Genomic DNA, 27,496 nt, shown 5'->3' on the forward strand with positions numbered 1-27,496 from the left:
ATTATTTACACCCGATCATAAATATCCATCTCTACCAACACATAATAATTTACAATTATTATTCGGCGTTTAAAATCTATTAGGTAAATAAATTTATTACAACAATACATTATATGGAAATAGATTTAAATCTTTTAGACAAGAATATAATTTAATATTTGATTTTAAATTTAATTATTTAAATTGGTCTCATCGCGAGCTCGATTATTTAAAGCTATATAAAATCTTTTTTTTTTAGGCATTCATTACTCATTACATTACATATCAATTTAAAATACACACTCGCTAATATATTTATATTAAATAAATTAAACTCATTATACAAATTGACTGTGTGACATTTGTGTGACTTTTAGCGGAATATTCGTTGTATTTTTTTAAATTTCATTAAATAATTTTCTGTGTTTTACACAGAATTTATATTTTAAGTAATTTTTCAGTACGTCCACAATTATTTTCCTCAAAAGTTTAAATTAATTCAAATATTTTTCATTATTTTTTTTACCCGCGAAAATAAAAATTTCAAATCTATAATTTTAGTAAAAAATAAAAAATTACAGTACTTATGTATAATTAAAAATTTTTCGATTAATAATGACAGTACACAGAGAGAAGTGAATGGTATATTCTCCAATGTAACATAGTAATTATTATGATCCTGAAGTTAACAGACAATTAGTAATTTTCGGATTTTTTTTTTCAACAAATCAATTAAAAAAAAACAAAAACTAAAAAAATGCACATGTGGAAAATTAAAAAAACTACAGGTGCAATTTTTTTTTATAATTTATTATTTAAAAAAAAATCCAAAAACTATTATACGTTTGCTAACTTCAGTCTCACTAATTATTACCATGGCTCCCTGCCTTTATAAATCCGGAATAATTTCTCATGCAAAAATTTATCAGCAATAATTACTCAAACAAAAATTGATCCGACACAAAAATTTCTCGCTATAAAAAATTTATATATAATTTCACCACATTTGTGGTGAGAAAATATGCCTTGAGAAATTATTGCTGAGAAATTTTGTCGCAAGAAATTATTGCATGAGAAGAAAAAGACGGTCGCCTATTACCATGTAGCATGGTAATGAAAATTTTTTAGCTGTATTATTTATTTGACATAGTAGTTTGTCCGATTCTGAATGGTAACGCTAGCCATGCAGCATGGTAATCATTCCTATGCTAGCATGGTAATTATTCCTATGCTACATTAGAATTATTACAATTTCGATGAAGCTGCTTCCAATTAAAGGTAGTAAGGTTAATATTAAAATAAGGTTTTATAATTAAGAAATTACGTTATTTAATTAATAATAAATAAATTTTTAACTGATTTAAAAAATTTTAACTGATTTAAAATTATTCCACACATTCAATAATACCTCTATTTTTTATCAGTGTGAATGTAGCAGACATGAGACAAATTTTAAATTATAAATAAATAGAGTAAATAATTTTTTAAAAAATATTTACAAAAATGCACTTATTAATTTTTAAATTTTTTAAATGCGCATTTTTTAAAAATTTAATTTAATTAATTATTTACTCTATTTACTTGTAATTTTAAATTTGTCTGATGTCTGCTACATTCTCACTCATCTATTTTTTTATGAAAAATTATTACATGTAACTTTTTTTTTTTTTTAAAGTTGTTTTATTTTTTTTTCTTTCAATAAATCGCAATCAAATGTTATTTATTACAATTATGGTCATGTCATAATTTATATATTGGACGTATATACTATATAGCAGCGCTTAATATTTAAACTGCTTTCACGTTATACAGCATGGGACTCAGTACCATTCTAGCATGGCTTTGATTTTTCTGCTACAAAGTAATATTTACCAGTAGCATGATTACTATGTAGTATGGTAAATATTATCTGAAGAATGGTAATCATTCCTATGCTACATAGTATCGATTCCATGCTTTAAAAAGGACTGGTTACCACGTAGAATGGTAATTATTACCATTCCCTTCTCTCCATGTAATAATTAAAATAATCAAAATTAATTACAATTTAAAAAAAAAAAAAAAAATATGTAAAGTGACGGAAAAAATAAAAAATGATGGATCAGTTACGATAAATTTATAGCAAATCATGAATGAAATATAATCTGACAATATATATCGTTGAGTATGTATATATGTATATATATATAAACATATGTACGTGTATGTATTGTATATTATGATAAGAGTTAAGGTTGCGATATTGATTTGGTCGGGTAGGTCTTTAAGTCCGCATTGTTGTTACTTGATGTTACTACACCTAATATATATATATTGACAAAAAATAGAAACATGTAATGTATTACAGAGGTAAGAGGGCACGAGGGATTACAGCAAAGTGGCTCAAGGTACAGTACAATTACAATTAAACTACTCTATTACTTATACTTGACAATCGACCATACATGTTTCTATAAACTTCTGGAAAATCATTATTATTTTTTTCACTTCATATCTTCAATTATATTCTTCTTTTAATTATTTATTATAATTCGTTTTCATTTATAAAATATTTATATTTTTAAATTTAAAAATAAATTTTATTTAATATTGTCGCGTGTTCGCGGATGATTATTATATTTTTAAATGAGATCATATATCTTTTATTATTTGATACCTTAATGTTTTTTTAAAAATTAACTTTACATTTATTATTATTATTAGATAATTATTTATTTAAAATTGACATCGTTAATTGTTCTGAATATTTTACCCTATTTTTTACGTTACAGTTAATAAGTTTACAAGTTTATTTATAATTTATGGTATTAAGTGTAAAGACGAAATTACGCATTACTTAGTAATGAAAACTTTAACCGTTTACTTTTTGTTGTTAAGAGTGTGGGTTATTAAATTTAAAGCCTAGAGCCATTAGTCGTATTAAAGTAATAAAACTATCGAGTGTTGAATAATTTAAAAATAAAATTACAGTAATGATTTTTGTTGATGTTTGTTTTTATCAACATTAAGGTATCGGTAGTATAAAAAAGTGGATATTACACGAGGAGCTCCTTCAGGGAGTGGTCCTCGTCAAGCAAATCCTACAAATAATCATCCAGCCGATTATTTTTCTCATCTGGTGGACTGGGCTCACTTACACTGAGTATTGGCAAACCAAAGTGTTGGATTTCGACGCTTGAAACAGACGTTTGTCGAGACTGATCGCTATCTGATGACGGGTGATAAACGACAGGGTTCCCGTTGCTTGTTGATGGCTTGTAGGGGAGATGATGGTGGTGATGGTGGTGATGATGTGCTTGAGATGAACGAGGGAAGTCTGGCTCACATGATCTTCTGTAATATCTTTTTTTTTAATTGTTATTAATTTTATTCTGAATAAAAAACTTCACTGATATTTATATATTTATATATGTATATGTATGTATTAGGGTGGTCGTTAAAAATTTAATTTTCTCAGACGCCCGATAAAAAGCTTCTTTTTAGTGAAAAAATACATGGGGAATTTGGTTTTTTATTTTTAAGTAAAAAGAACACATGCCTCAGGAAGATCAAATTTTGTTTTTTCTATACAATCGCGGTTTTTTTTAAATATCTCATGAAATATGCAGGTTAAAGGAAGAAATCATAGGAGCAATTTTGTAGGAAATTAAATTCTTGGCAAAAACGGTCATGTTCATTTTTTTTATAAAATGTGTATTTATGAAGATATTTAAAAAAAACTTTTTTAGATCTTATCAATTAAGGATTTAAAGGATTACGAATGTTAAAAATAACGTTTTTTCTTAAATATAGACAACTTTGTGGTTCCCTAACGTTTCATCCGCAGACTTTTTCCAAAGGTTTTGTGGGTGTAATTACAATAGTACATTAACACACGCACGCTTGCAATGGTACTGAAAAAATGAAATGAGTAAATAAAGTAAATAAATTATTATTAAGTCGCGAATTTAATGTCCGCGGGCAAACATTCGTGATACCAACTTCGTAACTCGTAACATATCAATCGTTAATGCTTGTTATAATTAATTACTATATACTTAGAAAAATGTAATTTTCAAAATTTGTAATCCTTAAAACGCTCAATTGATAAGATCCGAAAAAGTTTTTTAAAAATATCTTCATAAATACACATTTTATTAAAAAAAATGAAAATGACCTTTTTTGTCAAGAATTTAATTTCCTACAAAATTTTTCCTGTGATTTTTTCCTTTAATCTGCATATTTCATGAGATATTTAAAAAAAACCGCGATTGTATCGAAAAATGAACTTTGATCTGAGGCACGTGTTCTTTTTATTTAAAAAGAAAAAACCAAATTCCCTACGTATATTTTCACTAAAAAGTAGCTTTTTATCGGGCGTCTGAGAAAATTAAATTTTTAACGACCACCCTAGTATGAATGTATGAATTTTTTTTCGTCTGTGATAAATGATATCAGTTAATGGTCTGATAAATATATATTTAAATTCACCTGTCGTCAATGGAAGATGGTTGTCTGATAGGACATCTAACGTACTCGTGACTTCCGCTTATTCGCCAACCACTAAAACGTCTTACTATTAAAGACGGGGAAGGTATAGCTGTTGTTATCGTGCTTGATGAAATAAATTCCCTACAAAATAAAAAATAAATTTTATCAATATGAATAATAATAAATTTGAAATTTTTTTCTACGCAGAAATGAACGGCTGCCCAATTTCAAAATACAGTGTGACAAATTTTTCTAAATCGATTTTTTAGTATTTTTAGTTCCAGTTTCTTGTGAACATGATTCAAAAATTTTATTATTATCAGTTACTGTGTTTTGAAATTAGGCAGCCGTGAAATGGAAACAGAAATTTTCTGAAGACTAGAAAAAATTTTTTTGGGGCGAGTAAAAATTTTTTGTTATGATTTGACACAAAATTTTCTTATAAAAAATTACAGCACATTTTTTTGTGTGAAGATAAAAAATTTAAATGAGGACCTAATAATTTTTAATCAATTCATTGATAAGGCGAGGAGATAAAAAAGTATTTTTGTTACCGGAAATAGATAAAACTACGCAATTGATATTTTTATATATTGTATATAGATAAAACAAAAATTTTATTACTGTCATTTGATAAATAAAAATAATTAATCAAGATCTTACGTTTTATTTTAAATTTCTCGATAGCAAAAATCAATAAACCTCATATTTTATGACTACGTATAAAAATGTGATTTTAAATGTCATAGACTTTAAATTCAGTCCGCACTTGAACTTGTACTCAACTTTTTTTTAACCAATTGACCTCCCAAAGGGCCGACAGTAAAAAAATGCATTAAAAAGCAATGGGATTCATTCCCTATTCACAAAAAAATTTTATATCTCTCCTCGTAATAATAAATCACAACAATAAAGATAATAATAAACATCATTAAATTTATTTCGTATTCTTTTTATTCTTCTTTTATCTTCACTTTATTCCGTCCAAGTGGAAATACTTAACAATAAACTTAACAAAGTTTACGGGTATGAAAGTTTGTTAATTTCATTTCTGTATAATTAATACCTAGAAAACTTTTTATAAAAACTAGACGCAATTATTTAAATAAAAGTTTTATAAATAAAAATAAAAATAAAAAAATACCTGGATGAATTTTGCTGCGGTTGAGAAAATGATTCAGTGACAGAACCACCCGGCGTATTTTCCCTCAATAGCCGAGTGTCTGAATAATTAATAATTTTTTTTGATTGAAAATCATCAGTCTTGTCGTCTTGTTCGTCTTGATTTGTTTCGGTTGTTGTTGTTATTGTTGTTGTCATCGTCAACGGCAAAAATGTTTCGCGATCGGTTTCGTTCCCGTCATCCTGAGACGGAATTGAATTTCTCTGACATCTTTCCTCGTCATCGTTATCGTTATCATTGTCATCATCATTGTCGTTGTCTTGATGATTTGATGACTCAGTGACCAGGGGTAAATTATCTGCACTGCGAACTTTCCGACATAATCGCGAAGTTGAACCATGGCGGCGCAGAAATTCCTGTGGGATTTTAGAGAAATTTATTTTTTGTTTTTTTTTTTTTTTGATGGATTTTTGATTACATATTTATTGGATAATTGTTGGCGGTCTATTTGTTGTTTTTGAGATTACGGTGGGTAGATTTAGTCGTTACGACGAAATAAATGCGAACCACAAAATGTACAGCTCTAGTATATTCTGAATATTGATCTCCGCTCTTGTATAATATCTATTACGTTTCGCTATAAATTAACATGAACCTTGCCATTAGCTTTTATAGACTATATTGTAATAAGTAATTTAAATAATTGCTATAATGTATATGAAAAATAATATACATAAATTTCTTTTTTTTATGAAAAAAATCAGGAAGATAATTTATTTATAAAAATAAATCGGCGGTAAAATCAGTAAATTATTTTTTTTATTCGCAATTTACATGCAAACTATTATTTGAATTTCTATATATGGGTCATTCCATGTCAAATCGACAAATTTTTTACCTGACCCCCTTTGATTTCGCTGAAAATTTTCTATCTTTTTCTACCCCCCGAAAGTTATTTTTCAGAATTTTTTCAAATTTTTTTTCCCGACTCAAAAAAAGTTATGAATTTTTGAAAAAAACCGCTCTTTTATTTTTAAATTGCCAGAACTTTTTCAAAAATTGACCGTTTGGGAACTTTTTTTTTTCAAAATTTTTGTTTTTAAATGTAGTTTTCGAAAAAAAATATGAAAAAATTTTCAGAATCCCAGATATATGAAATATTTTAGTTTTTTTGAAAAAACCGTAATTTTCTCAAAGTCCGAACGTTTTTTTTTCTTTTTTTTTTTGCTCTAAAAATACTTCAACTAATTCTGCAATGATCCCCGTTAATCAAAAGATGTGACGACAATCGCTTCTAATTTTTTTTCTTGATTATAAAAAAATTTTTGTTGAATTTTTGCTGATTTTATACAACTTTGTTATGAAATTTTTTTTATTTCCTCGTGAAACCTCAAAAGTTGAAAAATAAAATTTTATTGGAGAATTTCAAGTGATAAGCGTCCAAGAAATTGTTATTTTTTTTAAAAAAGTGAAAAAAAAAAAAGACTTTTCATACTCTTAAATAAATTCACCGTCTCTTAACATCTTTAAATAAATTAAAAACATTTTTTTGTATGTGTTCAAATTATATTATCTTTTATTTAACATAATACTTGATTCTAAAATTCAACATTACACCTATTTTTATTATCTCTTTTTACTGGATGATTCCCTTCTTTTCTTCATCGTACTGTGAAAAAATAACAATTTCTTGGACGATAATCACTTGAAATTCTCCAATAAAATTTTATTTTTCAACTTTTGAGGTTTCACGAGGGAATAAAAAAAATTTCATAACAAAGTTATATAAAATCAGCAAAAATTCAACAAAAATTTTTTTAGAATCAAGAAAAAAAATTAGAAGCGATTGTCGTCACATCTTTTGATTAACGGGGATCATTGCAGAATTAGTTGAAGTATTCAAGTGTTCAACAAACCAAGGCTAGGGTTAAGAAACACCAGGCTCTTAGTCACAGCTAAGACTTCTAAGAGCTATGTCCACCATGGGCCTAGAAATAGAATTTCTAATCTAGTCAACGATCACTGCTCTGTTATCAACTTCTTAGAGGACACTCTGCAAACTTTCAACTCGAAAATTAAAAATATAAAATTAAATAATTAACACAAACATAATCACCAATCCACCACTAGTATTTATTGTCTCTAAATCTTATTCATTATGTACCTGGCCCACTTTCACTTTCTTTTAATACTCTTATAGTGCAATAACCATAATAATTAATGTATATTGGGGACTTAGAGTCCCCATCAGCAATATTTTATTATATTAATACATAATCATAATAATGTAAATAGCCGATTGGCGTTTGTCTATTAAATAAATAAATAAATAAATAAATAAATATTTTTAGAGCAAAAAAAAAAAAAAAAAAAAACGGTCGGACTTTGAGAAAATTACGGTTTTTTCAAAAAAACTAAAATATTTCATATATCTGGGATTCTGAAAATTTTTTCATATTTTTTTTCGAAAACTACATTTAAAAACAAAAATTTTGAAAAAAAAAAGTTCCCAAACGATCAATTTTTGAAAAAGGCAATTTAAAAATAAAAGAGCGGTTTTTTTTCAAAAACTCATAACTTTTTTTGAGTCGGGAAAAAAAATTTGAAAAAATTCTGAAAAATAACTTTCGGGGGGTAGAAAAAGATAGAAAATTTTCAGCGAAATCAAAGGGGGTCAGGTAAAAAATTTGTCGATTTGACATGGAATGACTCATATATAAGGAAATTTTGTAGTTTATTTGAATATTGATAAGAAAAAATTAACTAGGGTAGTGGACTATTAAATTACAGAGTAATTTTGATTTATTATTTAGACTCGAGGTCGTGGATTCGATTCCCGGCTGCAGTATTTGAAAAAATAAAAATTCAAAAGGTTGATATTCAAATAAATTGGCGGTAATTTTAAAATCATAAAATCATTTTTTTAGTTGCAATTTACATGCAAACTTATATAAAATAATAGATACATTTATATATATGAAACTTTGTAGCGAACATAAAAAATTATTATTTATTAATTTATTGAAATTAATTAATTAATAAAAATTATTCCTGCTTTTATTAATGGAAAAAATTTGTAGTTAATTTAAATATTAATAAAAAAAATTAATAAGTAGAGTAGGCTATTAAATTACAGAGTAATTTTGATTTATTATTTAGACTCAGAGGTCGTGGGTTCGAGTCCTGACTAAAGTATTGAAAGAAAGAATTTGAAAAGTTTGCGTTAAAAATTTATTCAGCGTTTTTGTATAGGATTTATTTTATAAAATGAATAGAAAAAGAATATTTGTCAATCTAATATTTAAAAAGTTTGAGGTAGTCGAGTACGAAACAAATAAATGCTATGCCTGATCCGAATAATGTTTTATTGCTTGTAACTTGGGAAATATCGAATCTATCAATTTGTATCAGAGGACCGTTTTTTTGCGGGCTATAAAATCCTCTAGTCGTTATTCAAATTTTTTATGTATGTAACTCGTGAGTTTAGTGGCGAGTTATTTTATCGGTAAGAATAAAAAATAGACTATAAATTTCTCTACAACACAAACTCTGGAGTTCAGATTTGACCCGAGCTTAAGAAAAATTTAATGCTTCTGCTCTTATTGTTGATAAGCTAAAATATTTTCGCGGTGAAAAATTAATGAGAAAAAAAATAAAAATTCCACCTCGGAAATTTATGAAATTCTTAGCAATCTTGAAATTTTACACAAAAGAACATAAATTTGTTTGATTAAAAAACTGAATTATTTTCTACTCTAACATTTTATTTTCAAACTTCAAATTTAAAATTTCAAATAATTCCTTTCATTTAAATTAATACCGACTCCCTTATAATCTTTTACTTTTATAGGATTCCATTAAACGAATGGAAAAAAAAATTTTTTATTTCCAAGGATTTAAATGCTCATTCACTAGAATGAAAAAAGAAAACATTTTAATAATAATTGAAACTAAAAAAAAAAAAAAAAAAAAAAACAATTCATTAGACAATATGACTCACCTGGGATAAAAATCCAGCAACGTCGATTGCACTGTTAACTCGAGGTCTCGAGGATCTGGGCCAACCCTGGCTGCCACCTCCTGCGGCACCTCCACCCCCGGTCGCGCTGTCCAGGGAATCCACACGATGGTTCGACCAGTGCAGATGCTGCAAATTGTTCATCAGCTCATACACACGTCACTCGAAATTTATCATATCTATTGTCTCCTTTTCACCTTCTCTCCATTTTATATTTATATTTATCATGTTTTAATTTAAAAATTTTTTATTTTCGTGTTGTTTATTTTCGCACATACGAAATTATACAGAACATGACAATTCCTTCAAATCCTCATGTCACACGTCCGTTTAATCTGTCAAATTATTGCCGCTTTTATATTTATTGATTTATCTAAACTCATATAAATAAATAAATATATATAATAATAATAAAAATAAAATGAAATTTATTTATTTTCCATTAAAAGGTATCACTATATTTTTATACAATAACATATATATTATATCATATATATAAAAACTGTCATATAATGGAAAATATAAAGATTAAAGTGATAATTTTTCCCCCTAAAATTTATTTTTTATATATAAATTTAGTATCAAACATTTTATATGGTCATAAATTTTATTTGATAAGATTATTTTTGAATGTCACTAAAATTTATACTCCACTTTGTTCAAGATTTAATTAAATTTAATTGAGAATTTTACTTTGACTAGATAAATATTATAGTAAAAAAATGAAAAATTATTTATTTAAGAACGAGTGTGAGTGTAGAAGACATCAGAGAAGTTTAAAATTATAAATAATTAAGAAAATAAAATTTTTAAAAAATGCACTTGTTAATTTAAAAATTTAATTTTATTAATTATTTACTCGATTTATTAATCATTTAAAATTTATCCGTCTGCTACATTCACATTCACATCAACGAAGAAATTTTTTAAACCAAGCAATTAAATTGTGAGACGTTAATAAAAAAATCCAGTTGATATCACACAGAATCGTTGAAAATTCAAAGCGTGTCGATAAAAAATTCTATTTACTCAGTGTGTTATATACTTTTTAGGTATTCCCATATATGTATCGGATACATAATGGATGTGCCTTGTGCGAGAAAAAATCGTGAGTAAAGAAGTGATATTGCTGTTAATTATTTACATATATATGTGAGTGCGAGTGCTGTATTTGCTTTACAAAAAAACTATTTTCAAAATTTTATTTTTTATTTCTTGTTTTTGTATATTATCTAAAAAAAAATTTAATTAAATAAAACCGCGGGAATTTTAAAAAAAAGTTCAAGTAGATTTTAAATATTTTGTGTAAAAAGTTTCGTCAATTTAAATTAATTTTTTTTAATTTTTAAATTGAGCGCGTAACTTTTAAAAAACAATTTAACTAACAGTAATTGTTTTAAATCTGTATTAAGATGGTACTTTTTTTTTGGTCTGTCTCAAGATGAGATTGTCCCCTTTAAAAGTTTTATCCCTAAATGAAGCCATTAAACTAAGAATGGATATAAAAAAAGTCTATTTATAGACTCAATTATTATTTTATGATTATTTTTGATCAATATAAAGTTTGAATGTAAAGTAATTCATATATATAGATATTTAATATGTATAGAGAGCGTCGGAATATTCAGCTCGTTAGTTTCATTCAAAGCGAAGGTAAATTTATTCTTTTCAGGTTTAATTAATTTATGGAAAACTTTATTTATATATGAGAGAAAATTGACTGAAAAAAATATGGATACAAAGATAAAGGGTTTAGACCCTTTGAGAAAGTTTGAAACTTTGTAAAATCAGATTCAAAGTAACCAAGCTAAAGAAATTGTGGTGAGCCAAAAGTTATGCGTCATTTAATTTGCAAAATAATTATTTAAATTTACATATTTCCGTTCTGTGTAATTTAAATTAATAATTTTTATGACTAACGATAATTTAAGTTGACGATTAAATAATAAATTCAAATTTATATCGGAAGTAATAAAAAATTTTGGTAATTATTCAAATTTTAGTCTTTCACTTTCGTTTAAAAATTAAGGAGTATTTTTTTCCAGGTCTCAAAAATTAATTTTTTGAAAAATTTATCAAAGCAAAACTTTTTTTTTTATAAATTTTCGATAGCAGTAAAAAATTTGATTTTATTCAAAATTTTTATACTCAAAATAATGACAATATTTTGTATTTTTTTTTATGCGTTAAATTTTACGATACCTCAATTTTTGTAACCGAAAATAGTAAGACCGTAAATTTGAAATAATTACAAAAATTTTTCGAAAAATATTTTGAGGTTTGAGTAAAAATAAAAAATATTTGAGTGAAAAACCAAATCTATAAAGCTGTGTATAAAAATAAACGAAAAATCAGCAAAAAAGTGTTTGAAAAAAGTAAAAAAAAAGTAAATTGTATGATATAATGATATACAAAAACAATAAACAGTAATACATATGATTATATATGTCGCAAGTGAAAATAAATAAGTCAAATTAATACATAAACGGCTGTATTAATTAATGAATTAATTAATACCGATGGTCACGCGATGTCCACCCTGTGTAGTAGAGCAAATTGGCAGCCACAATCACGAGGCTCACGAGTTCTTCTCTGATAATGAAAGCACTGCTCCAAAACTCCGCAGCCCCCTCCCCCGCACTGCATCACCATATCCGATAATGTAGTCAAAACCTTTTGTTTTTGTTTTTGTTTTTGGGTTTTTAATATTTTTTTTCAATCCAATTCAACCACCATCACATTTTAATATTTTTCAATTTTTTAAATTTTCATTTCAATTTCAAATTTTTTTTTCGTCGATTGGATGAGGACGTCGGCGACGGTTTAAAAGAAAAAAAATAGTGAAAAATGAATTTTAGTTTGAATTTTAATGAATTTTTTTTTAATTACAAAATTTTAATTCTATTAATTATTGATTTTTTTAATTTTAATCTACAAGTGTAAGCAGATGTTGCTAACAAGGCTCTACTATATATATAAAGTACTTAGAAATTTTGTTTTATCGCTTGTTAAATATATAACGCGTCAATAGATATATCGATTTAAAGTGATACTATTGCTATTGTTATTATCGTGTACTATCGAGTGTGAGTGAAGTAGTTTCACTACATATATATGTATATATTAAGGGTGCGCAAATAATTCGGACGTATGTTATTTGCATCAAATAAAATATTAATAAATTTGAATTATTAAATTTGAATTATAGATTCGAAGTGATCCGCAGATTATTTACACACCCAAATTTATATTATACATATATAGAGAGAGAGAAAATTTGTATAAAGTTTAAAGTACTACAAGAGCTTTTAATTACGTAGTAAAGCTATTTAATAATTTAATTAAATAAAATTAAAACTTATCTACTAAACCGTGTACTTGTTAAATTAAAATTAGTCAATTAACTTTTTTTTACATCGCTCTCTAAAAAGCAATTAGTTGAAATTAGTGAATATTCACTATTTGCTAGTGAATTTTGTCAATTCACTTTTGGAGAGTACCCGAGTCAAAAAACAAATTCGGGTTTAAGTCTCAAAGTTCTCAATGAGGTTTTTGAGGATCGATTTAGAATTTGGAGACTGACAACAATGTAGAAAGTTATCGTAGTTTAGTCTTCAAAGTAGTAGTTACGACCCATTTTACCATTTTGAGGACTAAACTGGAATAACATAATCCGGATTAGAGTCTCAAAATACTCAAAATATACAGGAATAATTTTATCCACATTTGAACCTCAAAAGTCTCCTTCGTATTCTCTCCCCGTCCTTTTATATCTAAAATTTTTAAAAGTCTGAATTATAGCTTTTCATTCGTTGAGGATTTTGAGGTCTTAGTTATAATTTAAAATCTATAAATTCAAACATCAAAAGAATTGAGGCTTTTGAGGACTAAATAAAATTTGTTCTTTGACTCGGGAACGAATTCTGCACGGAGAGAAAAATTTTATGGATATAATATCCAAAGTATCCGCAAAAAAGTACTGTTACGATAAAATGGTTCTTTGCATTACAAAACGGCTGTTTAATTTAACTCTGTGTCTTTATTTCAACTTATTCGTATTTTTTTATCTTAGTTTCAACTTATTCGTCTTTACTTCGAGCACGATAGTCATTCACCTTACTTTTGACTTGCTGAATCAAGTCGAAAAAAAGTTATTTCTTCGCTTTACTTTCGCCTTAATATATAAAAATTATTTCACCTTAGTTTTGACTTTTTCGCCTAATAATTTAAGTCGAATAAGTCTACATGAAGTCAATTTCGACTTGATTTCAACTTTTTTGTCTTAAATCGTGACTAAGTAAGCCAGTTAAGTTTGAACCAAGGCGAAAACTCAATGTATTTCAAATCTCCGTAAAAAAAAGTCGAGTTTGTCTTGTGAAAAACGGCCCAAATTTCGACTTGGTAAACCAAGTCTAAATCAAGTTTTATTTTTGACCCGGGTAATTTAACTCTGTGTCTTAATTTAATAGTCCGTAGTATCAATGGAAATGATATATGTTCATTTCATAATAAGAATTCATATATTTTATTAGAGCATATGACACTAGCTCTTGTAACCATACACTAGTTTTTGCTAAAAACCGGTAGCTGTTTTGTTATTGCAAAGATTTGTATCGCTAATTGACGATCCGATTGATTGCGATGGCGCACCGAAGATCGCGGAGCCTTCGCGATTGCGCACACAACGGGCTGACCGGCTAAAATCTTATGTTACAGTGATCTAAAGTGCCTTGGCAAGACTTTATTCAAAGTTCAATCTTATTATAATTTTTAAAATTCGTTTAAAATGGATGAGTGGCGGGAAACTAAATTGTCTGAGTAGAATTTGGGGAAATTCGATCAATCAATAAAATTTCATTTTTATCAAGTTCTTGTTCATTAAAGTTTATGATCATTCTTTATTTACAATATTTTTATTTTTTTTTTCATTAATCAAATACTATCCGTAGGATGGTCTTATGATAAATCCTTAGATTAGCTGTAGTGGTGATATTGTATTGTCATTTAACCGATTTGCAGAGGGAAATTTGAATAGCTAAAATGACCATACAGTCTATCATAAAAGAAGATGTCTATATTAAGTATACCTAGAATGACGATATGTCCAGTCATTCTGATTAAATTTTTCTCTCCGTGTAATGATAAATTGATCGTTATGATAAAATGGATTGTTATTTTATAACGAACATCGTCATTTGAATAAAGAATGAAAAGTTTTGATGGCTTGAGGCAATTTAAAATAAAAAACAAAAAGATGTGACTGTAACGATTGAATAAACATTGAAATGTATGAAGAAAAAAGAGATTATTTACTCGGAAAACTAAATATTTATATAGAGAATATGAGTTTTATGAAACTGAATATAAAATATTTTTTATTTATTTTCATAAATTATTTTTTTGATGAACTAAAATTAAAAGCGCGCAGAAAAATAGTGGCTGTTAACTACAAAATGTAACAGAATATTTTTATAAATATACTTATATATATAAGGGTTTTTTTTCTTACCTGCGAACAGGCGTGTTGTGAAGAATGTTGTGTGCAAGTCGTATTACTAGGAGCGCAAACCGCCCCTGTACCGGGAACTTTTAGCTGCTCTTTGTAATCAGGCTGATAAGGAAGCAACATGCGTATTTTACCCCACCGGTTGAAAAAAAGCGCTATCGCACCGGCCCAAACTATCAGTACCATCACGACTATTCCTACCTCGACCCCACGTACCTGTGTTGAAAAACAGATCAATAAAAAACAGATTATATTAAAGCTATTACATAATTTTAAGGTGTACATTTCAACAAGTCGTAAAATGTGAGCTGATACTATCAAAGTTCCTTCGTATGCCACATAAATTTTCACCTTATTTTTAATATGGAAATTAAATTATACAGTAGCTTATATTTATATCACAAATATATTGAATTCTTGATTAAATATTTTACACAAAAACAAGATTTCTTAGCACAAGAAAATTTTCATTTTCAATTCATAATGCAAAAAATTTCTTAGGGCAAGTGAAAATTTTCTTGGGGCGAGTAAAAATTTTTTGAGTTAAGAAATCCTTTTTTTCTGTTTACAAGTCCAATGATATTCATGCTTGTAAACTTTGACATCTTGAAATTGGTTATTTTTCAGTTTTCAGACAGTAATCTATCGGTCATCCATTAGTCATTTCGATAGAAAGTCTGTCAAAAGTGTATCGAAAATCTATCGAAATTCTGTCAAAAGTCTATCGAAATTATGTCAAAAGTCTATCGAAAGTCTATCGGAATTCTGTCAAAAGTCTATTGAAAATCTATCGAAATTCTGTCAAAAGTCTATCGACAGTCTATCGAAATTATGTCAAACGTCTATCGGAATTCTGTCAAAAGTCTATCGGAATTCTGTCAAAAGTCTATCGAAAATCTATCGAAATTCTGTCAAGAGTCTATCGAAAGTCTATCGAAATTATGTCAAAAGTCTATCGGCATTCTGTCAAAAGTCTATCAAAATTATATCAAAGGTCTATCGAAATCCTGTTAAAAGTCTGTCGAAAATCTGTAGAAAGTGTCTAGAAAATTTGTCAAAAACACAACTTTCACATAATCAAAAATTTCAATTAATAATAATATAATTTTTTTTTATTTAGAGTTTAATAGTTTATTATTTTTAAATTATATGTTAATTAACTTTATATAACTTTTCGTAATTAATAATAATAATAATAATAATAATAATAATATTTGTGACATAACAGATAATCAAATATTTGATCCTCTCTTTGTAAAATAATTAATTCTCCAACTTCATAATTAGTTCTTCTATTTAAATCTGCGGCAAAAAATTTCGATAATAAATTTTAGGTAAACTAGTGGATTAAATAATTGACTGAATATTTTACAGAGGAGAGATAGAACGTGATCTTTAAAATGTTCTAATATGGACACTAATAGAAATTGATCGTATTAGTGGTACTTAGTGTATTGTAATAATTAATAATCAATTATTGAATTACTTGTATGTGTGCTTGATGGGGATTATTGGACGATGATGGTGGCGGAGGTATTGGAGGCCCTCCCGTAACACTGGCATCCTGCTGTGGAGATGTACGTGGCGGCTCTGCAAAAGATAAAACGTAAGTATAATTTTAATCTTAATTACATTAGGGTGGATTATTATTCAAGGACATGCTTATGGTAATTTTAACTGGGTAATTATGTAAATCTTCATTGATTTTCGTTTAATTCGTTAATTTATTTAAAAGTACACGATAAAATTACTCAACATACTTTTTTATTTTAATTAAATACATTAGTCGAATTATTATGAGTCCATTAATTATTAAAATTTTCAATTTGCGATTCTTCTTTTTTGTATCTATTACTAAAAATCTGTTCGCTTTTCGTCATTACAGGCCTCGTAATAATTCAATTGATTTTTTTTAATTAAAAAAAACTCGCTATAAAAAAAAATCACCGCTTAAAGTACAAGTAATTTTTTACTTTAAATTCTATCTTAAGTTACTAATTTTTATTAACAAAATTAATCTCTATTGTCCGGAGTATGAATTATTTATAATCGACATGGTTCTGTCGAAAGTCTAGGACTCTAATAATGTTTTTCCTCCGGTAGTTTCTGTTATTTTACATTGAAAGGGTCTCAGAAATGGTGTCGGATGATAATCAGGAGGTAAAATGAGAAAAAAAATATCCGATGGACACACAGAGCAGATGCCCAGACACAAACCATACACACCCGTGTGAAAATAACATATATGGTCAAAATATATGTAAAAATATATGAAAATTATCAGAAAATATAAGTGGCGAATTTAACTATATTTTCTGATGTATTTTTTTTTATATTGAAAAATATAATACTCATCATATACAAGTCCGTATATATTTAGCATATATAATATATATACACGGAGAAAAATGTTGGTTCAAAACCTACCAATTTTTATTATGCTATCGACGAAACTTGAAACAGGAAGGGAAGCATCCAAAAAATTATTATGCTCTTATGAAAAATTATTATGCCGCATCACAATTATTATAATGTATGGAAGCAATTTTTATTAAATCTTATCGATAAGTGTCTCGCGCGTAGTAAGTCTTATGATACAGCATAATAATTGTTCGTATGAGCATAATAATTTTTTGGATGCTTCCCTTCCTGTTTCAAGTTTCGTCGACAGCATAATAAAAATTGGTAGGTTTTGAACCAACATTTTTCTCCGTGTATGTCAGTCATATACAAAAAAAATATTTTTATCATATATGAAAATATATATTCTTTTCATATACAAAAACTATATTTTTATCATACATAAAAATATGTATTTCTATCATTTACGAAAAATATATTCTAATCATATATAACACATATATTTTGTATTGTGTATGGAAAAAAAAAGTTTCTTATTCGTATGACCAACTCCAATTGAATTAGATCTAAATTTTAATATACTCTTTAAATTGCAGTTAAAATTTTCAAAATTAGTTAACTTGATGCGATTATATATACCCATATACATATACATACACCGAATAAAATATATGCTCAAATATAACAAAAAAAATATATGGTGCCATATATAATTTAAATTATATGCTACCATATACTTCATTTCATATAAAAACTTTATATTTTTTGAATATAAAAGGAAATATATCAATACAATATATTATGTGGTAAATGTAAATGTATACGTAGCTTAATATAAAAAACATATGTTACATATATATGGAATACATATATTTACTACTGTATATAATTCTATATTAAATCGGCGAAAATCTCTATATGACTTTTTATAATATACAATATAATATTTCATATATTTTTTTGTTGCAAACATATATGATTTTATATATTTTAACCATATATTGTTTTTTCATACGGGCATGGTCCTCGGAATGTGCTGGGACTGTAATAACTTTTTTTCTTCGGTATTGTCTGTTATTTTACATTGAAATGTTAAGTTTGGAGAATTTTACCAATGTACGAATCGCGCATGACTTCGTGTAAAATACTAAAATATTTATTTTATTACAATTATTTTAATTATTATTAATTTAGTCGCAATAATAATTTATTGTTCGTAATCGAAAAATAATCTAATTCAATTGTTATGGAAAATTTTTTAATTATACTGCAATTGAAATATTTCTGGAACTTATTAAATTTTTTGAACTTCAAAATCTTCAGAAATATTCCTCAAAATTTACAGCAGTGAAATGAAAAAAAAAAAAATTAAATAATAAAATTTACTGAAGTATTTCAAAAACACAAAACAATTTTTATTTTTATTCCTTGAAAAAAGAAATTAAAAAGACTTTCTTTCCGTCAATTATGCAGTAGTTTTAGCACTTAGCAATAAAAAGTCGTACGTAAATAAAGAGGCGCGAAAGGGCACGACTTGTGCAATAGTTAAAAAAAAGGCTAAGAAAAAAAAATATAATACATGAGACATATGAAAGTATGATGAGGTAATTATGAATGAATTACCCAGGGTGCGGAAGACAATAGGCCGACTTCTGTACTTTTTTCCGGCCCTCACCGCAGTAATCACCAACTGGTATTGCGTGTCAGCTTGAAGGTCGTTCAGAGTAACTGCATCGCTGTTTCCTGCGACCAACCGCACCATCCTGTAACTAACCGTCATGCCATTGTTATTTTATTCCTTAAAATCTTCTCATCACAATATTTTATATATTTTTTCATATTATTTTCATTTTTTACCCACAAATTTTAACTTTCTCGACACACGGAAGCAAAATTCATCATAGTGGCAATCAATCATTTTTTTTCTTAACTCTAAGAAAACTTTCTTTGCCTTGTGTCAGACTATTTTATTCATCACTACATAGTTCTATATCTATGACTAATCTATCAGCAGTTTCCAATTGCAGCCTCATCTAAATTATTTTAAATTAATGAAAGCTACCCTACGAATATTTTTAAATACACGGAGAAAATTTTTTTTTTTAAACAATTCAAAATAATTCTTGTTCCTTGTGACCTAAAAACATCTAACGTTCATTTTCAATCAATATCACTATTGATGACGTGGATTGTTTGTGTTCAAGCAACAAGCTAACTCTATAATGAACGCTATCAGAGTTTGCGGCAGTAGCCGAAGGCTTATGAACACAACAATCACCCAGATGATTACACAAAACATCGCAAACTTCTCCCAGAAAGAGAATGAACTTCGGAGACTCCCCACTACCTAGTTTTCCTATTCCGCGCATGCGCATGGAAAGGTGGGGGGAACACCCAGGTGGGAGTAAAAACCGGAAATACCCGAGGTTCACTTTCTTGCTGGGAAAATTTTACATGCAGACTTACATGTGTTTCAATACTTTCAAATATTTTTAAATTATTGACTTAGTAATTAAAGAAATTGTCGGATAATTACTTGACTATTTTAAAAATTTTATTCATTTGAATTTTTCCCGCTAAATTTAATGACAAAATTACAATGTCAGCTATCGGCATTAAACATTAATTGTTTATAATTTTCTCCGTGTAATAGCAATTGCCAGACCACTTAAAAAAATTGCAGTATTTATTTTTATAAAACCATCACTCACTAAAATAATTATTTATATTTGTATGATTGTTTCGTAGTTTGATTAAAACGAGATGAAATTGGTATACTATTTTATATGTGCTAAGTTTATCGTGTGAACAATTAATTTGTGCATTTACAGTACATTTAGCTCAAATATATTTTTTAATTTTATTTACGCTGACTAATCAACAGCCGACTGTACACAGAAAAAAAGGATTTCTCTGCCCAAAAAATTTTTACTCCCCTCAAGAAAATTTTTACTTGATCCAAGATTTTTTTACATGAATTAAAAACAAAAAGTTTCTTCAGACAAAAGTAGAATTTCTTGGCGCAAAAAAATTTCTTGATGCTAGAAATTTTTTTTCACCCCAGAAAATTTTTGTTTTCAATTTATAATGCAAAATATTTCTTGCACTAAGAAATTAATTTTTTCTGTGTAGTAAAAAAAAAATTCTGTTGCTATAATTACAATTAATTAATTAATATGCATGTTTATTATCGTATGTTTTGTTGATAAGCGTTTAAATGTCAAAGGGTGATTTGCAAGTCGATTGTTTGAAAATTCAATTTATACGCGCACATTCATATATATATATTGACATAAACTACAGTAGACATTTCCGTACTGTTTAATATTTCTATTAAAATTAATAAAAAAATATTTTTTAAATTAATTGAATGTTGAGCTTCAGTCTGTTGATTTAAAATTTGAGATGATAAACATGTAGGACACACGATAGACTTTTTGACAACAAAAATATACCTTTTATCATAAATATCATCATCATCATCATCGTACGTCTCGTTGTACGGTTCGTTGTAACTTAAGATGAACGTTTCATTGTAAGTTTCATTGTACGAAAAGATCTTACGTTGATCATAATCATCGATGGTTTCATTCCTATACGCCGGGAAAAAAAATTATCTAGTTACTATTTGAATATTGATAAACTATTCATTAAATCATCTATTGATTCACACAAACGTCACTACATCTTCAACTAAAAATGAATAACTGATGCAATTGATTTTCATTTTTTAAAATTATAAATAAATGTGTGCATGTCTGATGTATTTTAATATTTTAAAATATCAAGCCGTATATATATTTGTTTAATAAATGCTGTTGGATAACAATTAGTCATCGTAATCATAGCAGTCATACTAAAGTACCTTTCACTGCAATTAGTCCTGTGCCGCAGAATAATTAATAATAAGCAGAACCTAAATGTAATTATCCTACATCTCGCATTAAATAAATTAAACTATTATTTAATAATATAAACTACTTGTTAATGTAATTGCTCTAGTCTCGCGTACTTTTTTTTTAAATAATTAATCGCTATTACAAGCTCTTGTAATGAATATTTATGATTTATTGTTATTATTATATATTTTCAATTTTATATAAATTTATACCTGTCATTTGTGAAATTCCTTTGCCGCAAAACAACCGAAATTTTTATTTAAAGTGCACGCGCATTAATTTGTGTCTTGTTTCCGACATTCATTTATATATTTTCAAATATATAAATATTAGGGTGATTCAGAAAAAAAAATTTTTTTTGGTATTCAAAAATTAAAAGTATACTTGAAAATAAAAATTTTGGTGCCAACCCGAGCTCTTAATAATAATATTAAGGTTTGCCTCAAACCATTTTTCTATTTTCCATTTAAATAACATTGGAAAAAAATTTTTTTTTTTTAGAATTTTCTAGCTTAGAGACTACTCAACGGATTTTTATGCGCAATAAAACTTTGTGTAGAAAATTGAACGCTCTACAAAAAAAATCGCTTATCATTTTTTGATAAATCCCACTGTTCAAAAGTTATATAAGTTTCAAGTCAAATTTATAGTAAATTTTGAGATCTTTTCACTTTTCCGGCGAAACTATCAGTCTTATTACAAAATGTCATAAATATTTTTTGTAGGTAATTTTATTCCTTACAAATTATTAAAAATAAAATTTTTCGAAATTCCGCATTGTTTTCAATTTATTTTCATTTCAATGTCAAGCACTTAAAATTAATCAGAAATCTATTTTTTTAAGAGCTTGACATTGAAATGGAAATAACTTTAAAACAACGCAGAATTTCGAAAAACTTTATTCGTAATAATTTGTAAGGAATTAAATTATCTACAAAAAAGTTCCTATAATATTTTTTGATAAGACTGATAGTTTCGCCTGAAAAGTAAAAAAATCTAAAAATTCACTATAAATTTGACTTGAAGCTTAAATAACTTTTGAACAGTGGGATTTATCAAAAAATGATAAGAGACTTTTTTTGTAGAGCATTCAATTTCCTACAAAAAAATTTATTGTGCATAAAAATCCGTTGATTGGTTTATGAGCTGGAAAATTCTAAAAAAAAAAAATTTTTTTTCCCGTGTTATTTAAATGGAAAATAGAAAAATGGATTGAGGCAAACCTTAATATCATTATTAAGAGCTCGGAATGGTACCAAAATTCTTATTTTTAGTTATACTTTCAATTTTTAGATACCATAAAAAAAAAAAAAAATTGTTTTTTTTTTTTTGAAACACCCTAATAAATATATATATAGAAAAAAAGATTTTTTGATACAAGAAATTTTTTCTCACCCCAAGAAATTTTATGTTCATAATTTTTGGGGAAGTAAAAATTTTTTGCGGTAAAAAATCCTTTCTTGTGTACATTACATATATACATATATGTTTATAAATATGTGGACATGTGTTTAACGGATTGGTTGGGAATGTATAATGTATGTATGTATAAATATGTATGGGTATATGGATATATATATGTGTTATTTATAGAGTATGTAATTCATGCGGAAACGGTTTACGTATGGGCTGTTAAATTTTGTCGTAATAACCATCAAGCCACGCACCTTGCATCTGTTGGTTTGTATGTCACATCGTATTTTTCCACCTGATCTACTTGGCTCGTGCTCCAGGATACGCGGACGGATGTCGGACTGAGGAACATGACTGTTACGTTTTCCGGGACGCCTGGCACGCCTGTCATGGAACCTATAAAAAATTTTTATAAATAAACAAAGTGAGAATGAGAGTCAGTTAATACGAAACACAAAAATATATCAGCTATATATAGGGTAGAAGTAGCATTTGTGGCCACTGCTCCATTTTTGGACATTTATTTTAATCAATGAAGAAGTATGAAAAAATTTTCATTGAAATAGTCCGATAAGAGTATCTTTGTAGGGGAGGAGGGGGCAAAATGGGCCCCTTAAAATTTTTAGTACGCTGATAAATTCGGGTGGATAATAAGCTTATCGAAATTTCTTATACACTGTTAAAAAAAATTTGAAAATTACAATACAAAAGGAATTGAATTTTCATAACTAGATATTTGAATTGTATTTTCAATGAAAAAAGCTTTAAATTTAATATACGTAATTTAATAATCAAACTGGTATTCAAAATTAAGAAAAAAAATATGAATTTTAATAAACGTACTTAAAATTTATACTTGATTTTTAAATTTTCAAAGCAAGTATTGAAAATTCTAAAACATATATTGAATTTTAAAAATTCTATTTGAAATTTCATAATACTTGTTTGAAAATTCAAAAAAAAGTATTTGAAAATCCAAAGTGTTAATTTGAAAATTCAAAAACGTGAATTTTAAATTCTATATGGAATTAGTGATGAAATTTCAAGCACAAATGTATGTGTTTATATGATACTGAAGTTAGCAGACGTCAAATAATTTTGGAATTTTTTAAAAAACGATAAATTATAAAAAAAAAAAAATATTTTGAATAATTGCACTTGTAGATTTTTTTATTTTCTACATGTGCATTTTTTTAGTTTTTTTTTTTTTGCAATTGATTTGGTGAAAAAAAATCAAAAAATTGTTGATTGTCTGCTAACTTCTGGATCATGTGTTTATTGCGTTACATACAATCTTTGAAAATTCAAACAATTTTTTTTACAGTGTACAATGAGGGCTAAAATAGACCACTAAAACTGTTCATTAAATATAATTTATATAGAAAGTTAAAGATAATAAAGTTACGTTTTAAAGTTATGTCGCAGCAGACTATTAAAATTACTTTTATATTATTAAAATACAATTGTTTTATAGTTATTTGCAAATATCACACGTGTAAAGAATAAAAAATATCAAGTCCGAAATTTTTTGAATGGGCCCACTTTGCCCCTAATTTTCGATTTTTCAATTTTAATGGACGCAGCATAATGAAGCTAAACTAAAAAGAAGTAAACACGCAAAAAAAATGAATGATATTATAATTATTTTCTTAAGGGGCTCACTCTGCCCCCCTCTCCCCTGCACATTTTTAAAATTAATTATGTCATTGTGTCTTTTACAAATTAATTTATTAAAATTTTTCAAGTGTCCAAAACTGGCCAAAAACGGTACCTCTGACCTACTGTTTATTTTTTTAATTTCAGTTGGCGGGAAAAATATAAAAAATTTAGGATTTGACAAAAATATCCCCCAGCTTCCAAGTTCATGATTATCAGCAAGACGGATATTTATGTACTGATGTTTTGACAACTGGGTAATTTTTCATTGGCAATTGGGTATTTTTGAATTTGATATTTTCACTGATCATCATGTCAGTCATGTTCGCATGTGCGTTAAAAAAAAATAAACAAAAATTTTATGTAGTTGAGGATATTTTAATGTTTCAAATATTTTTTTAACACCATTATCATTTCTGGGGCAAATTATTTATACTTTTTTTTGAATGGCATACTTTTATTATTTTTACGATCGGAAATTATTTCAAGTCCATAGTACGTGGGTTAAAATTATCGTATTAAAATGAGGAAAATTTTATTTTAAAAATACAAATTCATGCATTAATTATTTTTTAATAATAATAAAAATGGAACTGGAATTTCAAATTTAAATTTTCTAATTTAAAATTCATGAAATATTTCAAATAAAAAATCTTACAAATTCAAAATTTCGTTATTTTAATAAAAATTATTCACAAGCTTAAAGTTACAGTTTTAAATCAAGTGATTTTATAAATCCATTTTTTTTTATTGATATAATAAATTTTATCTAAAGCCGTTTCTTTATCGTTTGATAAAACCCGAATTGAAGAGATAAGATTTTTAAAAAAATAAATTGAAGCTTAAATCATAAGCTCCCACATAAATTCAATAAGAGACTTCAAAAATTTTTAAAATCAACAAATACTGAAAAAAATTTTTTTTATACTTAATTATTTTACTCATTATTAGAGCCAGGATTTTTGAGTTAATTTAAAAATAATTAATAATTAGTGGTGTGAAATTTTTTATATTACGGGGAAAATATTGGTCTTATAAAAAAAGTTTTCAAACAAAAGTTGTGGGAAATTCAATTTTCTAAAAAAAATGTCTCTTATAATTTTTTCTTAGGGTCAATAAGAAAACCGTAATTTCAAAATTAAGATTTTGATAATTAACAAAATTTTGAATCGTTCATTATGAATCTTAATTTTTGAATTACGATGAAAATATTGATCGTATAAGAAAATTATAAGAGACATTTTTTTTAGAAAATTTAATTTCCTACAACTTTTGTTCGAAAACTTTTTTACTAAAGCCGATATTTTCCCCGCAATATAAAAAAATTGAACTATTAACTTCCAAAATAAGGCAACAATCTTGTCCCTACTCATTACAAACATATTTATATAATGACGTAGAAGCGCGTTAATAATAAATAACTCCAAGTATAAAAAAATAAAATATCTATATTTAGTGATCGACTTTCCTATTTATAACTACATACATATATTTTTAAAGTGTAGTTTATGTTTTCCGAAGGTGACGTTGCATTAAGAGTATTATTTATTAACCAAGTAAATATTTACCAACAAATCCTACGCCGTAAAGAACAAGCATAGCGGCCCAAAGGACCATACCGCCAGGGAGGTGAAGGCGGCGGACCAGACCTGGACCGCTTGTACTCGCGCACAATAAATCTGAATTTTTTTTTTTTATAAATATAAACTTTACGCGGTTTCCACATTCAAATTTTGAAATAACATTCGATAAACTTTTATCAAACTTCGCCAAATCACTGTCTCCTCTGTATCCGACTTCACTTTTGTCAGCACAAACATCAAATAACTTATTTTCAAATAAATTTCTACCAAAACGCATCTCGCGTACTGAGTCGCAGTAATTTCTTCATGTTCACATCACAATTTTTATCCATCGCAGGCCTCCTTCTCTGAAAACAAACAAAATTATCATCAATAAATTAAATATTTGAATCAAAAACACTCTTTCACTTTATATCGATTAGAACTAACTACCAAAAATATTTCAAAATATATATATGTATATATATATATATAGATTAAAACAAGGACATGTGTGATGTTTGAATGAAAAATAAATGATTGCCTCCAGCCCCAACGCAAACAAATAACGCGCAAGACTGAAAGCTCAAAGGCCAAAGAACAAAAAAATAAAAGCTGATTTTTTTTATCAAATTTGTTGTATTATATTTTGATTGACGTATTTTATTACTCTCTTTACATGTTACTAGGAAATAATTACATAATTATCTTTATCTCTGTTAGAAATATACAAATGTATGTATATATATTTGAGATCTAAGTTAACGTACACGCACGAGCAACTGAGAACATACAAACCATTATACCCAATGCTCGGCATTAACGTTTGGATAATTGCCAAAATATGTTTGTTTAAAAAAAAAATATTGTCTGAGGTTGTTGACATCCTGGGACAATAGATAATTTTAGATGAACTCGCGTATATCGAGTATGGAACGCACGCGTTTTTGAACTTTTTTGTTGTTTATAAACAATGACGGTAACAATTATTGGTTATTGTGTTGCAATCGACTTTGTGCATATAAAGGTTAATTATTGGATAGCCACTCAGGCCTTGAGCTATTAATTGAATCGTATATTTAATTATAACGGTTGGGTAAATTAAATTGTTACATTTCCAATTAACGATTGACGATTCTCAGTTTCGTCATTAAACCAAAATAGCGAGGCTTGGGTACTGTATAATGACGATATTAACTTTAATGAGAGGGGAGGCTGAGTCTTACTGTATGTATACACAGTAGGTTTATTAGTTGGTTACATTATATGTTGTCACATAATATTAATAATGTTAAAATTAGGTTGCCTTACACACTAAGTGGGTTTCATATTCTGTACGGTAGATAATAATCAAGTTCATTGTATTAAATTTGAGGTCGATGGGTTTAAAACTCTAGTTGATGGCACTTTAATTTTTTTTTAATTTTTATTGATTTTAGTTTTTACTCTTAGACAATTTTATTATTGATTTTATTGTTATTATTATTATTATTATTGTTATTATTATTA

At 26.9% G+C, this 27,496-nt stretch overlaps 1 protein-coding gene across 7 annotated transcripts in view; it reads right to left on the reverse strand.

Annotated features, from left to right (window-relative positions):
• Positions 1 to 2,508: 2,508 nt before the first annotated feature.
• The window catches only part of LOC130665662 (uncharacterized), a 28,433-nt gene continuing 3,445 nt past the window's right edge, over positions 2,509 to 27,496 (reverse strand). Inside the window, exons 2-12 of one of the 7 annotated variants that reach the window (XM_057466134.1) lie at positions 25,994 to 26,355; positions 23,024 to 23,165; positions 21,569 to 21,586; positions 20,913 to 21,050; positions 19,081 to 19,226; positions 16,583 to 16,686; positions 15,100 to 15,312; positions 9,573 to 9,719; positions 5,594 to 5,988; positions 4,450 to 4,590; positions 2,509 to 3,312 (exon numbers count right to left, since the gene is read on the reverse strand). In XM_057466134.1, the coding sequence (XP_057322117.1) occupies positions 3,060 to 3,312; positions 4,450 to 4,590; positions 5,594 to 5,988; positions 9,573 to 9,719; positions 15,100 to 15,312; positions 16,583 to 16,686; positions 19,081 to 19,226; positions 20,913 to 21,050; positions 21,569 to 21,586; positions 23,024 to 23,165; positions 25,994 to 26,285 (1,989 nt within the window). In that variant the 5' untranslated portion in view covers positions 26,286 to 26,355 and the 3' untranslated portion in view covers positions 2,509 to 3,059. Of the gene's footprint in view, positions 3,322 to 4,449; positions 4,591 to 5,593; positions 5,989 to 9,572; positions 9,720 to 15,099; positions 15,313 to 16,582; positions 16,687 to 19,080; positions 19,227 to 20,912; positions 21,051 to 21,568; positions 21,587 to 23,023; positions 23,166 to 25,993; positions 26,356 to 27,496 lie in introns of all 7 variants that reach the window. The other 6 variants (XM_057466133.1, XM_057466132.1, XM_057466135.1 and 3 more) reach the window with 6 other exon arrangements.

The sequence above is a fragment of the Microplitis mediator genome, chromosome 3 (genome assembly GCF_029852145.1).
Source record: "Microplitis mediator isolate UGA2020A chromosome 3, iyMicMedi2.1, whole genome shotgun sequence".
NCBI lineage: Eukaryota > Metazoa > Arthropoda > Insecta > Hymenoptera > Braconidae > Microplitis > Microplitis mediator.